This window comes from Lepidochelys kempii, chromosome 3 (assembly GCF_965140265.1).
Source record: "Lepidochelys kempii isolate rLepKem1 chromosome 3, rLepKem1.hap2, whole genome shotgun sequence".
Taxonomy (NCBI): domain Eukaryota; kingdom Metazoa; phylum Chordata; order Testudines; family Cheloniidae; genus Lepidochelys; species Lepidochelys kempii.
The window spans coordinates 137,726,439-137,750,443 of record NC_133258.1 but is presented as its reverse complement, the minus strand read 5'-3'; the positions used below and the strand labels follow the sequence as shown (position 1 = coordinate 137,750,443).

The window sequence follows — 24,005 nt, the reverse complement described above, 5'->3', positions numbered from 1 at the left end:
ACAGACAGGACCTTGGATTCTAGGGGGACTCCAAACCTTGTTGAAGGTTTGGAAAGACTAATACTGACTAGAGCCCTATGCTGAAGTTGAGGGGGACCTCTGAGAAGCATGTAGTAAGTATGTAGGAACTTTTATTTTTTTTTTAAATGTTTTGTCTTTTACCTTATGAATAAATGTATTTTTTAGGGCTGTCGATTAATCAATAGTTAACTCACACAATTACCTCAAAAAAATTAATCGCAGTTTTAATCACACTGTTAAACAAGAGACTACCAATTGAAATTTATTAAATATGTTGGAGGTTTTTCTACATTTTCATACATCTCGTATTATGTGTTGTAACTGAAATCAAAGTGTATATTTTGATTACAAATATTTGCACCGTAAAAATGATAAACAGAAGAAATCGTTTTTTTCAATTCATTTAATGCAAGTACTGTAGTGCAATCTCTTTGTCATGAAAGTGCAACTTACAAATGTAGATTTTTTTTTGTTACATAACTGCACTCAAAAACAAAACAATGTGAAACTTCAGAGCCTACAAGTCCAGTCAGTCCTAATTCTTGTTCTGCCAATCGCTAAGACAAACAAGTTTGTTTACATTTACAGGAGATAATGCTGCCCTCTTATTTATAATGTCACCAGAAAGTGAGAACAGGCATTTGCATGGCACTTTTGTAGCCAGCATTGCAAGGTATTTACATGCCAGATATGCTAAACATTCGTATGCCCCTTCATGCTTCGGCCACCATTCCAGAGGACAAGCTTCCATGCTGATGACACTGATTAAAAGAGTAATGCATTAATTAAATTTGTGACTGAACTCCTTGGGGGAGAATTGTACATCCCCTGCTCTGTTTTACCCACATTCTGCCATATATTTCATGTTACGCCAGTCTCGGATGATGACCCAGCACATGTAGTTGTTCGTTTTAAGAACACTTTCACTGCAGAATTGACAAAACGTAAAGAAGGTACCAATGTGAGATTTCTAAAAATAGCTACAGCACTCGACCTAAGATTTAAGAATCTGAAGTGCCTTCAAAAATCTGAGAGGGATGAGGTGTGGAGCATGCTTTCAGAAGTCTTAAAAGAGCAACACTCCAATGCGGAAACTACAGAACCCAAACCACGAAAAAAGAAAATCAACCTTCTGCTGGTGGCATCTGACTCAGATAATGAAAATGAACACGCTTCAGTCCACAATGCTTTGTATGGTTTTCGAGCAGAACCCGTCATCAACATGGACGAATGTCCCCTGCAACGCATGCGCATCCGGTACATAAATACCTTGCGACATGCCATGAGAACACCTGTTCTCACTTTCAGGTGACATTGTAAACAAGAAGTGGGCAGCATTATCTCCTGCAAATGTAAACAAACTTGTTTGTCTGAGGGATTGACTGAACAAGAATAGGACTGAGTGGACTTGCAAGGTCTAAAATTTCACATTGTTTTATTTCTGAATGCAGTATTTTTGTACATAATTCTATATTTGTAAGTTCAACTTTCATGATAAAGAAATTGCATTACAGTACTTGTATTAGGTGAATTGAAAAATACTATTTTTTGTCTTTTTATATTGCAAACACTTTAATCAAAAATAAATATAAAGTGAGCACTGTACACTTTGTATTCCATGTTGTAACTGAAATCGATATATTTGAAAATGTAGAAAACATCCAAAAATATTTAAATAAATAGTATTCTATTATTGTTGAACAGTGAGATTAAAAAAAAAGGAATCGCACGATTAATCACACAATTAATCATGATTAATGTTTTTAATCGCTTGACAGCCCTAGTTTTTTTTTAATGAAGACTGGTTGGTAACAGGTGTACACTGTTGTAGCCCCGGTGAATGATGTAACCTCAAGCACTGGACCCTGGTCAGATCTGCTGGGGAAGTCACAGAGAGGTGCAGCGGAACTGCAAGCCTAAACCCCTGGTCCAGAGTGAAGTGAAACAGGTTTCTACCAGAGAAGTGATGGCCGGGAGCCTGAAACCTTAAATAGATGCCCTCAAGGAAGGCCACAGGGAGAGTCAAGGGCACTGTTAACCCCGAAACAGTGACACTAAAAAACAATGGGTCATTTTCCCCCTAAGCTCTTTAGTAACCTTCAGCAATAACCAGGCTTCCTGACTTTCAATTTTATAATCTCCACAGTGTTTTATAATTGCCTGAAATAGTTTTAAGTGCCAATTTAACAACATCTTTAATTCAGTCCCAAAATCAGGTCACAAAACTTCTTCATAGAGACTGTCAACTATTCTCAGATGAATCCAAGAGTTATGCTCCACACGAACTGAATTACCTGGGATAGATAACCAAGACGATAAACAAAAAAATGGTCTAGACAGACGTATTCCAATTACGGTCATTTCAGTTTTGTATTTTACCAATGGTTAAATTACAATATTACTACTCTTTAGAAAAGCATTACACTCTGAAAATCAGGAAGCCTGGAGTTTCATCTCAGTTATGCCACTAACTCACTAGGTCTTCTTGGGTACGTCATATAGCTTCTCTATGCCTCAGTTTCCTCAAGTATAAAATGGAGATACCATCCCACACAGGTATTGTGAGGATTAGCTAATACGCATACAGCACTTTGAACATGTAAAGTGCAGAGAAATATATTAATTATCTTGATCAAAGTAAACATAAAAAGCCCATGTCACCAAGATCATATGAAGAAGAAGAGAGTGTTCCACAATAAAAAAAAAAAAACCTAGGTAATAATTAAAATGACCTACTAGTGCTCGAGTTTTTTATTCTGAAGAAGGAAAGGGCAACTGCATCGCAGCCTACACTAGACTCCCCGACCCAACCTCAACATTTCACGCCATTGGTAATAATAGTGCAGCTCCACCAGTGACAGCACCAGAGCCAGCTAACTGCAGACAGAACATGGACATAAATGACACAGTAGTTAAAATGCCAGCAGCTGGCCTACATGCCATTACCAATGCTGCTCTCGTTTCCTCCACCTGCATCCAGACAAAGAACCTAACCATGGATGCCTCTACCCAGATCCTGGTGTGGATTTGCAGAGACTGTGGCCTGCATTTTCCACTCATAGAAAGCCAGGCTGCAAGGACCATCCAGTGTGAAAGGTGCCTGCTGGTGGAATCTCTTCGGAAGCAGATGAGAGAACCACAAGAGGAGGTGGCCAGGCTGCGGAGCATTCATACACATGAGTAATTCATTGAGAGTATTCCTATGGAGATGTCCAAGGTTGAGGACACTATCCAGGTAGAGAGGACTGCTGTCACGCCCCCGGGGGAGGATGGTATGGCTCTGTCACTGGCAGGACACTGACTGCTGGTTACTTCCGGCAGCAGGCACTGCTCCACTCCTAAACCTAACTCACCCACCAATATGCTTTGTTCAGATGCTTTATCTGAAACTCAAAAAAAAGAAACCTACAAAAAATGGAAACTAGGTCAAATTATAAAGGATGAATATAAATAAATAACTCAAGTATATAGGGACAAAATTAGAAAGGCCAAGGCACAAAATGAGATTAAACTAGCTAGAGACAAAGGATAACAAGAAAAAATTCTACAAATATATTAGAAGCAAGAGGAAGACCAAGGATGGTGCAGGCCCATTACTCACTGAGGGGAAAAAACAAACAGAAAATGTGGAAATGGCAGTAGTGCTAAATGACTTTTTTGTTCCAGTTTCACCAAAAAAGTGTAATAGAAACTGGATATCTAACAATGAATACCAGTGGAAATGAGGTAGGATCAGAGGCTTAAATAGGGAAAAAACAAGTTAAAATTACTTAGACAAGTAAGATGTTTTCAAGTCACCAGGGCCTGATGAAATATATCCTAGTATACTCAAGGAGCTGACTGAGGACATATCTGAGCCTTTAGTGATTATCTTCAAAAAGTCATGGAAAACAGCGTGAAATTCCAGAGAACTGGAAAAGGGCAAATATAGTGCCAATCTATAAAAAGCGGAATAGTATCCAGAAAGATAATAGAGCAAATAATTAAGCAATCAATTTGCAGACACCTGGAAGATAATAAGTTGATAAGTAACAGTCAGCATGGATTTGTCAAGAAGAAATCATGTCAAACCAAACTAACAGCTTTCACTGAAATGGTAACAAGCCTGTGGATAAGGGGAAAAACAGTAGATGTAGTATATCTTGACTTTAGTAAGGCTTTTGATATGGTCTTACATGACCGTCTTATAAACAAATTAGGGAAATACTACCTAGATGGAACTCCTATAAGCAGTGGCGTAGCTAGGTGGAGCGAACAGGGGCAGCGGACATAAAAAAAAGATGCCACCCGCTTGTACACACCGGGTGGCCCTCGCCACCAAGGAGCCGGAGCGCGTGAAGGCACCCGCCGCTGAAGACCCGGAGCACCGCCAGGTGAGTAAAAATTGAAAAAAGGCACCACTTGTGCTCAGAGGGGGAGCGGCTGCTCCCCCCGCTACGCTACTGCCTATAAGGAGGGTGCAGAACTGGTTGGAAAACCATTCCCAGAGAATATTTATCAGTGGTTCACTGTCAGACTGGAAGGGCATGTCAAGTGAGCTCCTGCAGAGATCAGTTCTGGATCCAGTTCTGTTCTGAATCTCCTTCCTTAGAGGTTTTTAAGGTCAGGCTTGACAAAGCCCTGGCTGGGATGATTTAACTGGGAATTGGTCCTGCTTTGAGCAGGGGGTTGGACTAGATGACCTTCTGGGGTCCCTTCCAACCCTGATATTCTATGATTCTATGATTCTATGATTCATCAGTACTTTAAATAATGACATAAAGGGTATACTTATAAATATGTGGATGATACCAAGCTGGGAGGGGTTGCAAGTGCTTTGGAGGATAGGATTAAAATTCAAAATGATCTGGATGAACTGGAGAAATGGTCTGACGTAAACAGAATTAAATGCAATAAGGACAAATGAAAAATACTCCACTTAGGAAGGAACAATCAGTTGCACATAGACAAAATGGGAAAGACGGCCAAGGAAAGAGGACTGCAGAAAGGGATCTGGGGCTCATAGTGGATCAAAAGCTAAATATGAGTCAACACTGTAACACTGTTGGGGGTGGAGGAGAAACAAACATCATGCTGGGATGTATTAGCAGGAATGTCATAAGCAAGACACAAGAAGTAATTCTTCTGCTTTACTCCATGCTGATTAGGCCTCAACTGGACTATTGTATCCAGTTATGGATGCCACATTTCAGGAAAGATGTGGACAAACTGGAGAAAGTCCAGAGAATAGAAATAAAAATGATTAAAGGTCTAGAAAACATGACCTATGAGGGAAGACTGAAAACAAATGGGCATGTTTAGTCTGAAGAAAAGAAGATGGATAGGGGACATGATAACAGTTTTCAAGTATATAAAAAGCTGTTACAAGGAGGAGGGGAAAATGGTTCTACTTAACCTACGAGGATAGGACAAGAAGCAGTGAGCTTAAATTGCAGCAAGGGCAGTTTAGGTTCTGGGAATGGGCGACAGGGGATGGATCACTTGATTACCTGTTCTGTTCATTCCCTCTGGGGCACTTGGCATTGGCCACTGTCGAAAGACAGGATACTGGGCTAGATGGACTTTTGGTCTGATACAGTATGGCCATTCTTATCTTCTTAAGACATTAGGAAAAGCTTCCTAACAAGGTAGTTAAGCATGGAATAAACTGCCTGGGGAGATTGTGGAATCTCCGTCATTGGAGATTTTTAAGAGCAGGTTAAAAAAACACCTCTCAGAGATGGTCTAGATAATACTCAGTCCTGCCATGAGTGCAGATGACCTCTCGAGGTCAATTCTAGGACTCCCACTGTAAAAAAAACACAAAAACAAAAACCCTAGAGTAGACATTGCACCAGAGTTCTGTGGAGTTTCATGGTAACATGCAGGCCCAGATTATCAAACTATGCACTTAGTACACTTGCACAGGGCCCCCATCTTGGAGTGTTGGGGGAAGGGAGGCAAAAACATACAAAAGAACTTAGAGCCAGTGTCAGGGTTCCTTCCCCACTCTGAACTCTGGATTACAGATGTGGGGACCCGCATGAAAGACCCCCTAAGTTTATTTCTACCAGCTTAAGTTAAAACTTTCCTGGGACACAAAATTCCCATATCTGGGATTCAGTATGCTGCCACCACGAAGCGATTTAACAAAGAATCATGGAAGAGACCACTTGGAGACATCTTTCCCCAAAACATCCCCCCAAGCCTTACACCCCCTTTCCTGGGGAGGCTTTAGAATAAACAAGATGAGCACAGACCAGCCTTGGGTTTTTAGGACACTAAAACCCCAATCAGAGTCTCAAAAAACAGAACTTCATTAGAAGAACAAAAAAAGAGAAAAGAAACATTCCATAAGATTAGAATGGAAAATAATCTCACAGGCAGTCAGATTCAAAACATAGAGAAACCCTCTAGGCAAAACCTGAAGTTACAAAAGGACACAAAAACAGGGATACACATTCCCTCCAGCACAGTAAATTTCACAAGCCAAAAACAAAAGAAAATCTAACGCACTTCCTAGCTAGAATACTTACTAACTCTATAGGTGTTGGATTGCTTGCTTTCTTGATCTGTCCCTGGCAGAGGCATCACACAGACAGAGAAAACCTTCCCCCCCGCCACTCCAGATTTGAAAGTATCTTGTCCCCTTATTGGCCATTTTGGTCAGGTGCCAGCCGGGTTACTTGAGCTTCTTAACCCTTTACAGGTAAAAGCATTTTGCCCCGGCCAGGAGGGATTTTACAGTACTGTATACAGAAAGGTGGTTACCTTTCCCTTTATATTTATGACAGCCAGTAAGAGTCCTGTCTGCACACTGTGGCAACAGCAGAGCAAGGAGCTGGGCTAGCTCTGCGGTACAGGTTCCTCTACAGGGTGAGGCCAGGGTGGGTTTGTTCTCCAACACACACAATCTAGGGCCTCTAAGTCTGAGGGTCGGACCCAATCCCTCTCCCCAGAAGCAGGGAAGATGTCCCCCCAATTGCCATTGTACATCGGGCCCCAAAAATGACTTAATCTGGCACTGACAGAATGGTATACTGTTGGTTTTCCAGTGAAGCTACCACCGGATTTGTAGGAGGTATGATCTCACGGTTGAAATGCAGAAAGCTATGTATACCTTCCTACAAAAAAAGAGAAGATGGTTGGTGTAAATTAGTGAAAATAACAGCTACAGTACAGCAACATGGCAAACACTACCATTATGCTCTCAAATCTTGAAGGAGAACATGTTATGGGAAAGGAAAATAATTGTTCCAGTATATTTTGTATATCCAGTCTTGAACATGTATGAACTCAAACACTAAATTTAGTTGCCCACATTTAATAGGACAATTTTAGTCACTTGATCACGGGGGGGGGGGAGAGTTCTCTAAGAGGAGAATTTTCCTAGATTGATAGGTATCATAAACCACTGATAATTAAAATTGTTCATAAGAAGTATCTACAATATAAATTCTGCAACTTACATCAAACGTCGGTGTGCTCTGATGCGCACTCTGATTACATGGTTCTCTGAAACAATCGCTGAAAGGAAGTAGGAGCCCCATCGCAATGATCCTAGAACACAGCTTTTCTGCTTCTTCCTGTGGGGCATTCTCCTGCTGGCTGAACAGTTTTTCCAGGAGAGTTCGTCCTGCAAAGATTATATAATAGACCAATGATAATTTGTAATAATCTTTGTAGAATAAAAAAAAGTAAGAAATTTTACCTCACTCCTGAAATAAAGAGCTTGACAAGTATAGACACCAAAAACATCAAGTTTGTCAGGATACCCTACAAGTCAGCAGATCAGCCTTCAAGTAAAAATAAATCTCTATGCACTAGTTTAAGAATTATGCAAATTAAAGTTTCAATACTACTTATTGTTCATAGGGCTTGAAAGAGAAAATATACATCAAGTTGGCTCAAGTGGCCTAGCAGTTGTACTAGACAAACAAGAGTCTTGAATTCCCATTCTAGAATCAGTCTCCTGCTATGAGAAACATAATTAAATTATACTTTACACTTATATAGTTATTTGTTATCACAGGCCCTCAAAAGTCAAGTATACATTACACCATTTTCCATATGGGGAACATGAGGTACAACAGGGTTAAGTAACTTGCTCAAGGTCACATAGCAAGCTGTTACAAAGTCAAGAATAGAACCAAAGTCTCCCAACTCCTAGCTCTTGGTCTTGAATTACACAGAAGAGAATACTAGTATTCTAGAGTTTGTGTTGTACTTCTCAGGAGAGAGTGTCCAATGTCATTTGAAGAAATCATAATTGCTGGCCATTTAAAAGTGACATTTACGGAGCTCCAAAGGTTGCAGAGTGCTCCAGGCCAGAAGAGAATCATTTTAACACAGACCTCTGTACGCAGAGGCACAGGTTCAACGGAATTTGCCTCCTATAGGACTAAACCCTGGATTTTGTGCCCCAAATATTCTTTTCACCAATAAAATATGAAAGGCCCTGAACTTGAGCAGGTTGTTCTTGCAAAGTGCTTAACAGATGACAATACTGTCAGGTCCCAAGAACCTAGTACTGTACAAGTCTAGCCAAATGGAGAATAAAAAAAAACACAACAAAACCAACAGATTAGTTACACAGTCACATGTAATGCAGAAATATATACTAAAAAGACTATTAAAAGTTGCCTGGTTAAGCATTTAAAAACAGATAAATCAGGAAAGGCCAAAGTTAAGGTTGTTCCTGTTTACAAGATATAATAAATGGATGGAACAAGTGCAGGAGAAGAGGAAACACAGGAGCAATAAAATTAGTAGAATGTTTTAGCACGGACTAGCTGCATATACAATTTGTGGTCAAAACGGTAACAATCATCACAATCCAACACCTGCCAAAGCCATCAAAACATTTTCCAGAGTTTTACTAAAATAAATAATTGGAATTGGAGGGCATTTTGCTTTTCATGAAATGTGGTTTTCTCATTAGAATGCAAGAAATTTCAAACATTTCTATGTGAAGAATGATTTTAAACTAAATGAAATTTTCACAGGCTGTTTCGCAAAAGGTATCCAGTTTCCATGAAAGAAAAAAAGAAAAATCTAAGATTTCATGTTCACTTTTCAAATCTAAAAGATTTGATAGTTTTGAAGGCCATTTCTTTTCATTGTGTCAATTAATATTCTCTTTGAGTCCCTATCTTTCACTACAATACTATATGGTCTAATGGATCCAGGTACTTGGCTGGCAAGAAACTTCAGTTCTATTATGTGCTATACAACTGACTTGCTTTCTGACCTCAAACAAATTGTCCAACTTCTCTGTCCACTCTTTTCACCATCTGTATAACGGTGATAATGTGTCTTGCTTAGCACCCCTTTAACACCCTCCATTTTAGTGTTTATGTAAAAATGTAGCTTGTACTGACAACACCTCTGTTTATATTTAATAAATATAGGAAACTGGCCTTCTAAATAGGCAATATATTCTTTGGGTTTAGTACACCTAGAATATTGGTTTGAAATTAATCTTTCCCTTTTGTACAGTGTGATTGGTATACAACAGAAACTGCCTTAAAACAAAGCAAATCCATGGGCCCACAACAAAGGAGTTATGACAGCCAAGTTTTTGATAGGGCTTTGCCTCTCTCTTCAGAGCAGCAACCACTGCTTCCAATTACACTGTAACAAAAAAAAAAAAAATAGTGTTCCTTTAAAGCAGATCAACATTCTTATTAGAAGAAAAGTCAGCCACCACCAAATCCTGTTATTTTCTGGATACTTGTAAAATGAAAGAAAGATCACACAGTAAAATTAAATGGCACGATAAGCAGCAAATAATCAGTTTTCACATTAATGCACAGTAAGTCTGAGAAAAGAGATTTCTAAGATGATTTTAATTGGGCTTGTGAAAGAATAGCCAACAGCAATGCATGCTTCCCCATAGTGGGCCAAATTGCTAAAAGTGACCTGTGATTTTTGAGGGGCCCGATTCTGAAAGTCAGGCCTCTTTAAAGTGGCAACTTGGAAACCCAAAAATCACTAGTTGTTTTGGAAGATTTGGGCAACTATGCCTTAAACCAGACAGAGGTACTCCTTCCAGTGATAAGAAAGTAAGTTTTCAGAGTAACAGCCGTGTTAGTCTGTATTCGCAAAAAGAAAAGGAATACTTGTGGCACCTTAGAGACTAACCAATTTATTTCTCTAAGGTGCCACAAGTACTCCTTTTCTTTTTAAGAAAGTAAGTGTGACACCCCTGCCTGATGATTCTCTGGTCTTTGAAACAGCACCCTTGTTGGCAGTCTTAGCAAAGGACTTTAACCTTAAATATTTGTTCAATGAAACAGCATACTTAGCCAAAGATTTCATTCCCATTTACTCAATTTAAACAAATACAGTATTCATTGGTAAATTACTCACTACTTTAAAAAAATCTCGTTTAAACATTAAATCATATTATAGGCTTCAGACAATATACATATTTTTAAACAGTTTGATTAATTAAATGGGTTTCTGTATTCAAAAATAACATTGTACATTTCTCATCATGCTCTCTATCTGTATTGGATGTTTCCTCTCCAATTTATGATGATTATTTGTACACATGAGGTAACAAAGACATGTTTTTCAATACCAGTTATCAAAAGAGCAGAATATTTTTAGATTAACATCTGTCATCTAAACAAAAATGCTATTAGGAGAAAAAAAACCCTTCAACTCAGCTCTTCAGCAAACTTAAGTAGCACTAAACCATCCCCCCCTTAAACATTGCATCTATTATTGTCTTGACTCAAGATGCGAATAAGGATTACCACCTGGAAGAAGGTATTATGTTTAAACAAATCTGTGTTCTAATACCGCATGTCCCTTGAAATTACTGTACAAACACACACATGAAAATTTGAAGTAAAAGTACGTTCCGTCAGTTTAGATTATACATGTTTTACTGAATGCAAGTTTAAATGAGCTCAATTTTCTATGAATATGGAAACAGATTCATGCTGAACTGCTGTGAACAATTCTATTAATGCTAAATGGGTTAAACATTTTAACACACTTACTGGGTCATATTTAAAATGAAGTGTTAAGCTGTTTAAATTTTCTGTATATGAAATAGCTAGTTCAGAAGGAACAATCTGAGGGGCTAAGATTATTACCCACTTGAATGGTCAGAAAAGGTTAGCCACACTGATTCCCCTCAAAGCGAGACCCAAAAAAGGCAACATAACAGTCTGTGGGTAGAACAGAAGGTTGGGGGAGGGGAAAGAAAGACCTGTTTACCCTTATTCAGGGCAGCTTCAGCCTCCTTTCCAGCTACTTTCAAGTATAAACAGATGCTGTCACTAGAACTGAAGCTTCCCATTTCCGCTGACAACCATCAGTAGTGGTTTGGGGATACTGACACTATTCAGAACCCAATGGTGCCCTTTATTGTTTTTCAGCTCTTTGAACTTTGAACTCTTTGATTCACAGTGACACTAAGAAAAGCAGAACACACACCACAAAACCATACATTTAAGAAGAAATTAAAAACAGACTTTGTTACATTATAAAAATGCACTCGTTTCTTAAATACTAAGGGTGAAATCTGAATGGCCTCATCTCTCTTCCTATTCCCGCCCCTCAAGAAAAAAAAAAACTGCTTATTTGTTACTTTTAAAACTTCAGCTATTCCCTTCACTTTTCTTTCTGGAGAACTACAACAAGCTCTTTGGAAGACCTGAGTCATACAAATGTATGAGTGGAAGGGACCTCGATAGGTCTTCTAGCCCATTTCCCTGCATTGAGACAGGACTAAGTTCATTGGGGGGGGGGGGGGCACACAGGCAATAGTAGTACATTGTGGAGTCATATTTACTTTGTTATCCACTATAAACTCCAGATCCTTTTCTGCAGCACCCTTTTCTAGACAGTCATTTCCCATTTTGTATTTGTGCAATTAATTATTCCTTCTTAGTCCTTATTGAATTTCAGACCATTTCTCCAGTTAGTCAAGATCATTTTGAATTCTAACCCTGTCCTCCAACGCACTTGCAACCCCTCCCAGCTTGGTCCCATTTGCAAACTTTATGAGTGTACTATCTATGCCATTAGCCAAATTATTTATGGAGATACTGAATAGAACCAGACACAGGACAGACTCCTACATGACTCCATTCAATATGTCCTTCCAGCTTGACTGTGAACCATTGTAACTATTCTGAGTACACTTTTCCAATCAATTATGCACCCACCTTACATAAGTTCATCTAGGCTAATTTCCCTAGTTTATGACGTCATGTGAGACAGTATCAAAAGCCTTGCTAAAGTCAAGATATATCATGTCTGTTTCTTCCCCCCCATCCACCAGGCTTGTTACCCTGTGAGAGAAGGATATTAGGTTAGTTTGACATGATTTGTTCTTGACAAATCCATGTTGATTGTTGCTTATCAACATATCTTCTAGGTGCTTACAAATTGATCTCAATTATTTGCTGTATTATCTTTCTGGGTTAAGTTAAACTGACTGATCTACAATTCCCTGGGTTGTCCCTATTCCACCTTTTTTAGATAGGTACTGTATCTGCCCTTTTCAAGTCGTCTGGAATCTCAAAGATCATCAGTAATGGCTCAAATATCTCTTCCGCTATTTCCTTAAATATTCTAGGGTGTATTTCACCAGGCCCTGCCAACTTGAAGACATGTAACTTGTCTAATTAGTTCCTAACCTGTTCTTTCCTTATTTTGCCCTTTGATGCTACCTCATTTACATTAATGTTCACTATGCTAGTTCTCCGATCATTGTTAACCTTTTTGGTGAAAACTGAAACTAAAAAGGCATTTAACACTCCAGCTATTACTCACTGAGGACAGAAAGACAATAAGAGAAAATGCAGTAATGGGCCTACCCTGTCCTTCGTCTTCCTCTTCCTTCTAATGTATTCGTAAGATGTTTTCTTGTTACTCGTCATGTCCCTAAATAATTCATTCTAAATTTGCCTTTGCATGCTTCTGTTTGTTTGGTTTTTTAAAAATATATTTGTCCTTTGTAATTTAACCAAGTTTCCACTTTTTGTATGACTTTTTTTGAGTTTCAGGTTGTTGAAGAGCTTCTGGTTCTCATATCATCACTTGAGGCTATAATCTAATATACTCCCTTTCTCCCAAATACTAAATTGAGATGGGAAGGGATACTAACTCAATGACCATTCAGGTTACAGCTACAGGTTTCATCACCATTCAGGTCTTCAGATCTTGCCAACAACCTCCAGCAAAGAAGTAACTCAAGCAAGAAAGGTATATTTTAGAAAGTCTGAGACAGGCCTTATAAATCCCCAAAGCAGCAATAATGGGAAAAAAAGGTTTTTAGTACTCCACTTTATAAAATATTAATAATAATTTATGTTTGGCTCAAGAAACAAGAATCTGATACTGCTACCTTCTCTAAGTGTGCGAGCTGTTGCTGCTATCATTCAGCTCAGGTTTTTTCTTGAGCCTGCTAAATATCATGCTGCTCTCCACTCCATCATCCGTTGCTCCCTGTCACCGTTATCTTCTTCCACTCTCCCAAGCTCCTATTTCTCTTCCTTCTGTACCACCCTTAATGAGGTTCAAGCAACAACAGTGTTCCAAAACGGTTGTCAAAAACAGCGCTGCCAGAATAATGGTTGGCAAGAGTTTTGCAGTAAGGGGTCTACTTTTATTAAGAGATTAAAACCCGGCAACATGCTCACCAGTCACCACCACTCATGACACAAACAGGTAGTCCCTGTCACAAGGATCATACAGTCTGGCTCAATTTCCCTGTCCAGTCTGGTTAGTTGAGTACTGCCAACCCCAAGCATTCACAATTCATGAGATATGCATTAAATGAGAGCTGGCACCGCTGTAAAGGGGGCAGGGAGACTAAGGGGAGAAAGAGCAACTATTTTAGCCCAAAGCATGCTATAGAATACCAATCCCTTCCAGAAATTTTGCTTCACTATTTCCAACTGTGGTTATAAAATAGTTTCTAACACTGGTAAATGTGGCTGTAAATGATATTATTGGATGTATTTGTAACCAAATTTCTCCTAAACACTTGGAATTGTATTTGCAAGAGGGACTGAGAAGTCAATAGGTACAAGTTGCACTCAGTGTTTCTGAGCAGGGAGGGAAAATCAGGCCTTTAGAATATCTAACTTAAGCAGACCAAATTCCAAAGATAGCCTTGAGCCTCTGACCCAACTTCAGGGCTAATTTCCACTGCAACTATAGCAGCCTTCAGTACTTTGAACAGACTTTTTATAGCAACAGAGTGAGGAGTTATTTCAGTATACTGTGATTCCTGAAGCCTGTAGCGGTTCACTGGATCACACCAAGTGATACAACGGCTTGTGTTTACAGCATTCTTCTTTAACAACTATAATTGCTCCAACTTTGTTCCCAGTCTATTTTTACTTATGTTAGTAAGGCTAGAAATGCCCACACAGCAATCATTCTGTAAGTTTTGAAACCAAGAGCCCACCATGTTTAGCTCGGACTGAGGAAACAAACATTTTCTTATAGAAACCCGTATGGAATAGGAAATAACCATATTATAGAATAGAGAAGATATATCTGTATGCACCCAAAAAAAAACCCCACACATAATAAAAAGATGATTAAGGTTGCAAAGTCAAGCACTCAAGAATCAGGACATGCCAGCATTCAGATTTTCTGTGCAGGAATATAGTCTTTAATTACATGATCAAAAACTATTTTTTCCCTTCAGGACCCACCTAATTTGTTAGACAGCAAAGGACTTGTGAGGTTCCGGTATCATAGTGTGCCTTGGTGGTTACAGACCTTTCTGCCTGTCCCCATCCCTCAAGCCACTCCCTTTCCTTTTCTCCTATTACCACTTCCCCAAATCCCACCCTGTCCCCTACCCTGTTGCAATACTGCAGCTCTTGCCCATCTGCCTCCCACCCAATGCTTGTCCCTGTCCTATATTCGCCCCATCCTCAGTTCCTGTCCCTCTACCTTTTCTCCCCTTTATTCCTATCTCACCCTCCTGGTTCTTGCTCCTGCATATCTCCTTCCACATTCCTCAATCCTCAGCATGTGCCACTTGACTTCCTCCTCCTCCTGCTTACTGCCTGAATGCCAGCAGAAGAGTCTTGTGCTTTCAATTCTGGTGTTGCAGTAGCCCCTGGCAGATAGGGGAAAACAGCGGCAGGAAAGCTCTAGTCTGGTCATGGAACCTTGGACTGGAACATGCTTAGTCCCTCTCTGGGGATGGGGTATGTGCAGTCCAGTCAGCAGTTAGAAGCAAGGATGGGTGGAGCATACTTAGGGTAATGAGAAGCTTCAGAGAATTTAGCTACTAAGTTAACAAGTCTCTACTGAGCACATGCAAATTTAGACAAATTTGGTCATATTTTCAAGTGGTCAGCGAGAGGTACATCCCTGATTACTAGGGCAACTCCCTTCAAGTCCTTGCTCCAAAGCATGAAGATGCTACAACTTCTCAAGAAAAGGTTATACTTTTAACTTTCCATAGAGCCACATTAGTTTAATTCCTATATATATATAAATTCCTATAAGTTTAATTCCTATATATATTATTTTATATAAAATGTGTGTGTGTCTTTTTCATAAGGGAACAGGCAGATTAGTCTCTCCCCCACATTCCAGCCCCTCTTCACGCTCCCCTCATAGCAAATATTATGCAAGTATATTAATTAATCAAATAAGAGCGAAGCCACAGTGCATTTAAATCCTGCTGCCTTAGCAGCTGAAGTTGAAAGAAAGAGAGGAGAAACGTCAGAGTGAATTACTGGATATTGGAAAAATTTCACACACATTCCAGTGCTGCATGCCAATGAAGGGGCGGGGAAGGAGAATGAGGATAATGATGAAGGATATTTTCAAAATACCCATAACAACTCTGAAGAAGCTATAAAAAGGGTAAAAAAATCATTCATTATTAAAGCTGTGTGAACAACAGATTTTTCTGGTTCATGGGCAGTTCCGAGAAGTTAAAAAGTGTTTATTCTGGGTTGAACAAAACACAGTTTTGTTTGAACTTAAGAATATTTTTAGTAAGACTGAAGTTTCAAAAAGTTTTCAAATAAAAAAATGGAAACACCTTTTTTTAAAAGGCCTGAAACGTTTCGATTTTTCAGATTTTTTTTTTTTAAACCAAAGACCAATTTGGTAAAATTGACACAAATAAGTGAAATGCTTTGATCAACCCGAATCTGCATTTTTTAGCAAAAAAGTTTTCGCTTAACCCCCCCCCCAATTCACTGAAAGCTAATTAAGTCTTCCTTTCTTATAGCATAGTCAATAAAATAAAAAGCACTATTCATCAGCATATGACACTATGGTCATTTAGACAATAGCTGGAAAGTGGTAGCCACAAAAATTCCTCCCCCCTTCTCCCCTAACACTGCTTCAGCTTGGTTCTCCTGAACAATATGCAAAACACACCAATTTTATATACTATGGCCTCAATCCTACAACATTTAGTGTGTTTGTGGGCTGCTGTGTCTGCACAGAGCCCTGCTGAAATGGAATGCTACATCGTGTGCTCGAGACCAGCTTACTACATGCTGCAGAATCAGGGTTTAAAACTATGGCTGTGAACAGGGCTGGATTAACACAGGGGCTTTAGAGGACGATGTTTTAGGGGAATTAAAGGTTTGTCAGTTTACAGCCCAGGGAGGAGATGACGCTGGGTGGCCTGAAGATGTCTACTATGAAGGGAAAAGTGCTGGTGGTGTGGAAGAGGTGAACCTCTCCATGACCCTTGGGTGTATGCAGCAACAGCAGATCAAGGAGCTGTGCACTAGCTACGCACCGACGTTCTCAGCCACCCCAGGACTGACTGAACGGGCATACCACTCTATTGACACAGGTAATGCTCACCCAATTAAAGTCCAACCTTACCGGGTGTCTCCTCAAGCTAAAAATAGAACTGCTACAGAACGGAAGATCCAGGATATGCTACAGATGGGGGATAATCCGCCCCCTCTGGCAGTGCACGGGCATCTCCAGTGGTTCTAGTTCCCAAACCAGATGGGGAAATACGTTTTTGCGTGGACTACCGTAAGCTAAATGCTGTAACTCGCCCAGACAACTATCCAATGCCACGCACAGATGAACTATCGGAGAAACTGGGACAAGCGCAGTTCATCTCTATCTTGGACTTAACCAAGGGGTACTGGCAGGTACCGCTAGATGAATCCGCCAAGGAAAGGTCAGCCTTCACCACACATGTCAGGCTGTATGAATTTAATGTACTCCCTTTCGGGCTGCAGAATGCACCCGCCACCTTCCAAAGACTTGTACATGGTCTCCTAGCAGGATTGGGAGAATATGCAGTCGCCTACCTTGACAATGTGGCCATATTTTCGGATTCCTGGGCAGAACACCTGGAACAGCTACAAGAAGTCTTCGAGCGCATAAGGGAGGCAGGACTAACTGTTAAGGCTAAGAAGTGTCAAATAGGCTGAAACAGAGTGACTTACCTTGGACACCAGGTGGGTCAAGGAACTATCAGCCCTCTACAGGCCAAAGTGGATGCTATCCAAAAGTGGCCTGTCCCAAAGTCAAAGAAACAGGTCTAATCCTTCTTAGGCTTGGCCGGATATTACATGTGATTTGTACCACAATACAGCCAAATTGCCGCCCCACTGACAGAGCTAACCAAAAAGAAACAGCCCAATGCCGTTCAGTGGACCGAAGAGTGTCAGAAGGCCTTTAACCAGCTTAAAGCGACACTCATGTCTGACCCTGTGCTAAGGGCTCCAGACTTTGACAAACCATTCCTAGTAACCACAAACGCATCTGAGCGTGGTATGGGAGCAGTTTTAATGCAGGAAGGACTGGATCAAGAATTCCATCCTGTAGTGTTTCTCAGCAAGAAGCTGTCTGAGAGGGAAAGCAACTGGTCAGTCGGTGAAAAACAATGTTATGCCATTGTCTACGCTCTGGAAAACGTACGCCCATACGTTTGGGGATGGCGTTTCCACCTGCAAACTGACTATGCTGCGTTACAGTGGCTTCATACCACCACGGGAAATAACAAAAGCTTATTCGGTGGAGTTTAGCTCTCCAAGATTTTGATTTTGACATCCAACACATCTCAGGAGCTTCTAACAAAGTGGCTGGTGCACTCTCCCGTGAAAGTTTCCCAGAATCAACTGGTTAAAATCATCCTTGAGATGTGGAAAATATTGTTAGTCTTTACACACTTGGTAGTATATTTAGAGGTGCATGTGTTTTATTAACTCTGTTATCTCCTAACACTCCAGGAAGAAATCACAGCTAGTGTTTCACCCTATCTGTATTTGGGGGCGTGTCATCAATATAAATATAAATAAAATCCCTCCTGGCCAGAGGCAAAACCCTTTCACCTGTAAAGGGTTAAGAAGCTAAGATAACCTCGCTGGCACCTGACCAAAATGACCAATGAGAAGATAAGATATTTTCAAAGCTGCGGGGCGGGGGGAGGGGACAAAGGCTATCTGTCTGTCTGTGTGATGCTTTTGCCGGGAACAGATCAGGAATGCTCTTCAGAACTCCTGTAAAAAGTTAGTAAGCAATCGAGCTAGAAATGCATTAGATTTTCATTTGTTTAAATGGCTGGTAAATAAGCTGTGCTGAATGGAATGTATATTCCTGTTTTTGTGTCTTTTTGTAACTTAAGGTTTTGCCTAGAGGGATTCTCTATGTTTTGAATCTGATTACCCTGTAAGGAATTTACCATCCTGATTTTACAGAGGTGATTCTTTTACCTTTTCTTTAATTAAAATTCTTCTTTTAAGATCCTGATTGCTTTTTCATTGTTCTTAAGATCCAAGGGTTTGGGTCTGTGTTCACCTATGCAAATTGGTGAGGATTTTTATCAAGCCTTCCCCAGGAAAGGGGGTGTAGGGCTTGGGGGGATATTTTGGGGGGGGGGAAGACGTCTCCCAGTGGGCTCTTTCCCTGTTCTTTGTTTAACACGCTTGGTGGTGGCAGCATAGGGTTCAAGGACAAGGCAAAGTTTATACCTTGAGGAAGTTTTTAACTTAAGTTCGTAAGAATAAGTTTAGGGGGGTCTTCCATGCAGGTCCCCACCTCTGTACACTAGAGTTCAGAGTGGGGAAGGAACCTTGACAGTGTTAATACCCTCAATGCCATAATTGTGATAATTTTGTTTTAAATTAGGTAAAATACTTGTATACGGGGGCCCCACAAAATCTAATAGCCTCGGGCCCACAGGAGAATTAATCTGGCCCTGGCTGTGAACCAGCTCCATATAGTCAGACCCCCAAAAAAAGATAAATTCTAGGTGAATTCTTTTTATGCCATTATTTTTAGGGCTTGCAGTTTATATCAAGTCCGCCATCAGTTTATTCTTTTTTCATTTCCTAATTTAGTTGGTTCACTGGGTTCTGCATTAGAATTTATTTGGATGCCAATTTATAACTATTACTGTAGTACTTAATGGGTTCCACTCCAGGGCATCCAGAACTGATAATCTATTCCCACTAGCAGAATGCCCTAAACCACAATTGCTGTTACTGAAGAGTGATAAATGAAGGCGGGGGGGAGGAGGAAAGAAAAAAAAATCAGTGCAAAAATTGTAAAGCCAGCCTTAAGGATTTTCTTGACTCCATACCCTGACATTTTATTTTTCAAGGATGATCATTATAGAGGAATAAATGGTCCAATTTTACCATAGTCAAAGAACATGGATATATCAGCATAGCTAAGTTTGATTTTTATTTTGTAATTTATTATTTGCATTACAGTAATGCCTGAAGATTGGAGCCCTATTGTGTTAGGTGCTGTACAAAAGAGATACTCTCTTTCTCAAAGAGTTTATGAACAAAGCAGAGTGGGATTTTTAATCACTTTTTCCCCTCCAATTCCTACTTCTGTCATTAACCACTGTTTCACAAATTAATTTGGAGAAAGATACAGTACATCAGAAAGTATAGCACTTGATTGTGCAACCGTTAATCATACCAGTGAGTAACTTATTCTCAAGAGTAATCTTATAGAAGTGAACACTGTATCTGTCCTAGGAGTATTATAAGCAATAATACGCTATGAGTAAGACTGCAAGAAGCCTGCATGACATTTTACAAAATACTTGTCCGTCAAAATATTTGAAAAAGTCAGTAGGATTAAATCAATTCACCGAACACCTTGAAACAAAGTTATTTCATAGATCTGTAACTTTATTTCACACACACACACAGTTTATACTCTGCCCCCTTTTTATATTCATTTCAGTCAAGGGTCTGTGCATGCTTGACCTAAATTCCCTGGCAAAATACTTGAATTATGAGGCATTCTGAAGATACTACAGCAGGTTCCCCATCAAGAAAGGGAAGAAGGAGTGTTTCTATTCACAAACACAAACACTCAAACTTATAGGCACAGTAATTTTACACATGTGGGTAAAGTAATAAAAGGAACACGGTATGTTTTTGTGCCATTAATTGAGTATTCAATTACAGAAATCTAATATGATCAAATGCTATTGATTAAATACCTCATCGGACAACTTTTGCTCAGACTTAGATGCATGCATAATTAAAAACATATCAAATTGAAATTCTGGGGTACAAAATTAATAGTGCACAATCACCTTTCACTTTTGTTTTTCTTGATTTTTTAGTAGGGCTGTCAATTGATTGCAGTTAACTCAAAACAAATTAACTCAAAAAATAATCATGATTAACCACACTTTTAATCACAGTGTCAAACAATAATATAATACCAAATTTAAATTCTACATATTTTGCATGTTTTTCCTACATTTTCAAATACAGTAAAAACAGCTTTATCTAGCACATCACCAACCAGAAAAACTCTATAAATCGGCATTTCTGATCTTCACTGAAATTCCAGTTTATAGTCCGATCGGCATGGGGCCGACAAGGAGGTGGGGAGCAGGAGGGAGTGCGAGGCATGGGTGCTAGGAGGGAGTCTGGGTGCAGGAGGGAGCATGGGGCAGTGGGTTGGGATTGCAGGAGGGTGCTCATCTCAGGCAGCTCCCCGCAAGCAACAACCTGTCCCGGCTACTCCTAGGCTGAGGAGCAGCCGGTGGCAATGCACGCTGCCCCCAGCCCATCCCGAGTGCTAGCTCCGCAGCTCCCATTGGCTGTGAGAACAGGAGTTTGCATGGCACTGTTGTAGCCAGCTTTGCAAGGTATTTATGTGCCAGATATGCTAAAAAAACATTCGTATGCCCCTTCATGCTTTGACTTGCATTATCTTTTGTTTCTCTTTGTTACAGTGCAAATATTTGTAATAAAAATAATAATATAAAGTGACCACTCTACACTTTGCATTCTGCCTTGTAATTGAAATAAATATATTTGAAAAATTTAGAAAGACATCCAAAAATATTTATAATAAATTTAAATTGGTATTCTATTATTGTTTAACAGTGTGCTTAATCGTGATTATTTTTTTTAATCTTGCGATTAATCACTATTAATTTTTTTAATCATTTTGACAGGGTTTTTTTTAAGAGCTTAATTGCACACTCTTACGCCTCTGACATTTGCTTAATTTTGGGTGTGCGAACAGTCCCATTAGGGTTAATGTAAATCCTAAATTCACAGGCATGTAATACTCACTTGCTTATCTGCTTGCAAGATGAGGGCCTTAATGTTTAGTTAACACTTTGGGGGAAAAACAAGAAGATAAGGAACCTGCTAGTTTTGTAATTAATCTGTGCCAGTCAGCCCAAATACAATATCTGTTAGTATTACAGATTTCAGGCAGCGATTCTCAAAGGCACAAATGGGGAGTTAGGTGCCCAATTCCATTCACTTTTTATGGGAGCTGGGGGGAGTTTTTCAAAGTGTAAAATGGCTATTAGATACTCATGTATGTGTGTCCATTCCTGCACAAATGCACATACTTGTAAGCATGGGAGGCCAGTGACCCAGCCATTGAGGGAGGCTGGCCCTCAGCCCCTCCCCTTGAGCCCGAGGCCCCACATTACCACTGCGTCCCCCTGCTTCCACGCCGGGTGGCGTGGCCCCAGTGCTCCCACCCCTGGCACAAGGGTGGTGCAGCTGCAGCACCAGCCACCCCAAGTCCCTGAAGGAGGCAGGCTGACCAGCCCCAGGCAGCCTGGGCCAGCCAGGGCAGAGGGATGGGAACTGCAGGATGGGGCCTAGCCCGAGGATGGAGTGTGGGCAGAGCCACACTAGGCTGTTTGGTGAGGCACAGCCTAACCCTGCCTACGATACCTGCCACCCATGGTTATAAGCATGCATTTTAGTTTCTGGTTTGCCTGTGGACTGAATTGAGAGATTATACACATTATTCAAGGATTAGAGACTGAATTTATTGCACTTTCCCACCAGAGAGTTTCTAATAATCCTCTGCTGACTTAGAGTATATTGGTTCAGGTCTTGCTCTTCTCAAAGTTATTTTTATATAAAGAGATTAAGAGATTGACTTTTCATTGACAGATACGTTCTTAATGCTAAACAACATTTTGCACATGCCCTGCCCCCATAATGTGACAAAGTTTGTACACACAATCTTGTTGCATAACAAATGGACGACTAATCCTCTTCTCAACACCAAATGCATGGTGAATTGCATCAAAAGCCAAAATTCAGAGAGATCTGAATCCCCTAGAGATAGTGTTTTCTCACTCTAATGTGCTACCTGCTATATCCTGCTCCTCCAGTTACAAAAGCTCTCTCAGTTATTGTACTGCAGGCTACAAGAGCCAATACCTGCATCCATTGCCTACCCAAAAGGAAATGCTAAGCTTCAAATGAAAAAGGCAATTCTCCCCTCTGTTTTACCCAGGTCCTACCATAATAATCCAAATAGGTTGGCTCTACTCTACAAACAGGTAAAGATGGGGGTAGGCGGATGGTCTAACCTCATCTATTCCCTTTCTCCTGGTGCCCCATTCGGTGTTTATGCAGAATCAAGCGTTTTAAACAAAGAACAGGGAAAGAGCCCACTTGGAGACGTCTTTCCCCAAAATATCCCCCCAAGCCCTATATCCCCTTTCCTGGGGAAGGCTTGATAAGAATCCTCACCAATTTGTACAGTTGAACACAGACCCAAACCCTTGGATCTTAAGAACAAGAAAAATCAATCAGGTTCTTAAAAGAAGAATTTTAATTAAAGAAAAGGTAAAAGAGTCACCTCTGTAAAAATCAGGATGGAAAATACTTTACAGGGTATTCAGATTCAAAACACAGAGGATTCCCCTCTGGGCAAAACCTTAAAGTTACAGAAAACAGGAATAAACCTCCCTCTTAACACAGGGAAAATTCACATAAAGCAAAAGAAACGAATCCGCCTTGCCTGGCTTACCTATACTGGTTGCAATATTGGAGACTTTGATTAGGATGGGTTGGAGAAGATGGATTTCTGTCTGGCCTCTCAGTCCCAAGAGAGAACCACGATGTAAACAAAGGAGCACAAACAAAAGCCTTCCCCCACCCGCCCACCCCCAAGATTTCAAAGCATCTTGTTCCCTGATTGGTCCTTTGGTTCAGGTGCCAGCCAGGTTAGTTGAGCTTCTTAACCCTCTGCAGGTAACAGAATGTTGTCTCTGGCCAGGAAGGATTTTATAGCACTGTATACAGAAAGGTGGTTACCCTTCCTTTTTTTTTTTTTTTTTTTTAAATGACAGAAGCATATTACACAAGAACAGTCTGTTTGGTGTTAAGGTAAAGTATTTTTGACACTCAAGCTTTGAGCTCCACTTACAGGTAAACTTAAGAAGAATTTGTCTAGTAAATGTTTTCTACCCAATTACCTACATTAATAGTAGTAATATATTCCCGTAGCACCTAAGAGACCCAGTCACGGACCAGGAGCCCATTGTGTTAGGCATTTACCAATACAAAACAAAAACAGTCCCTGCCTCAAAGTGTTTCCACTCTAATTATAAGACAACAGCTGGACAGAGAGACAGGAGAGTACAAGCAAACAGTGAGACCATATTTGTCATAACAGGCAGCTGTCTCTTTACACCAGCAGCCTAACTGTTTTCAAATGAAGTAATGGATTCCACAACTGATATCAGCCCACATCCAACCTGGAGTTCATCTGCTCAGGCC

At 40.2% G+C, this 24,005-nt stretch overlaps 1 protein-coding gene across 1 annotated transcript in view; it reads right to left on the bottom strand.

Annotated features, from left to right (window-relative positions):
- Nucleotides 1-24,005, bottom strand: part of FMN2 (formin 2) — a 242,960-nt gene that overhangs the window by 203,365 nt on the left and 15,590 nt on the right. Inside the window, 1 exon segment of the mRNA XM_073338221.1 lies at nt 7,470-7,636. Within this exon segment, the coding sequence (XP_073194322.1) occupies nt 7,470-7,636 (167 nt within the window).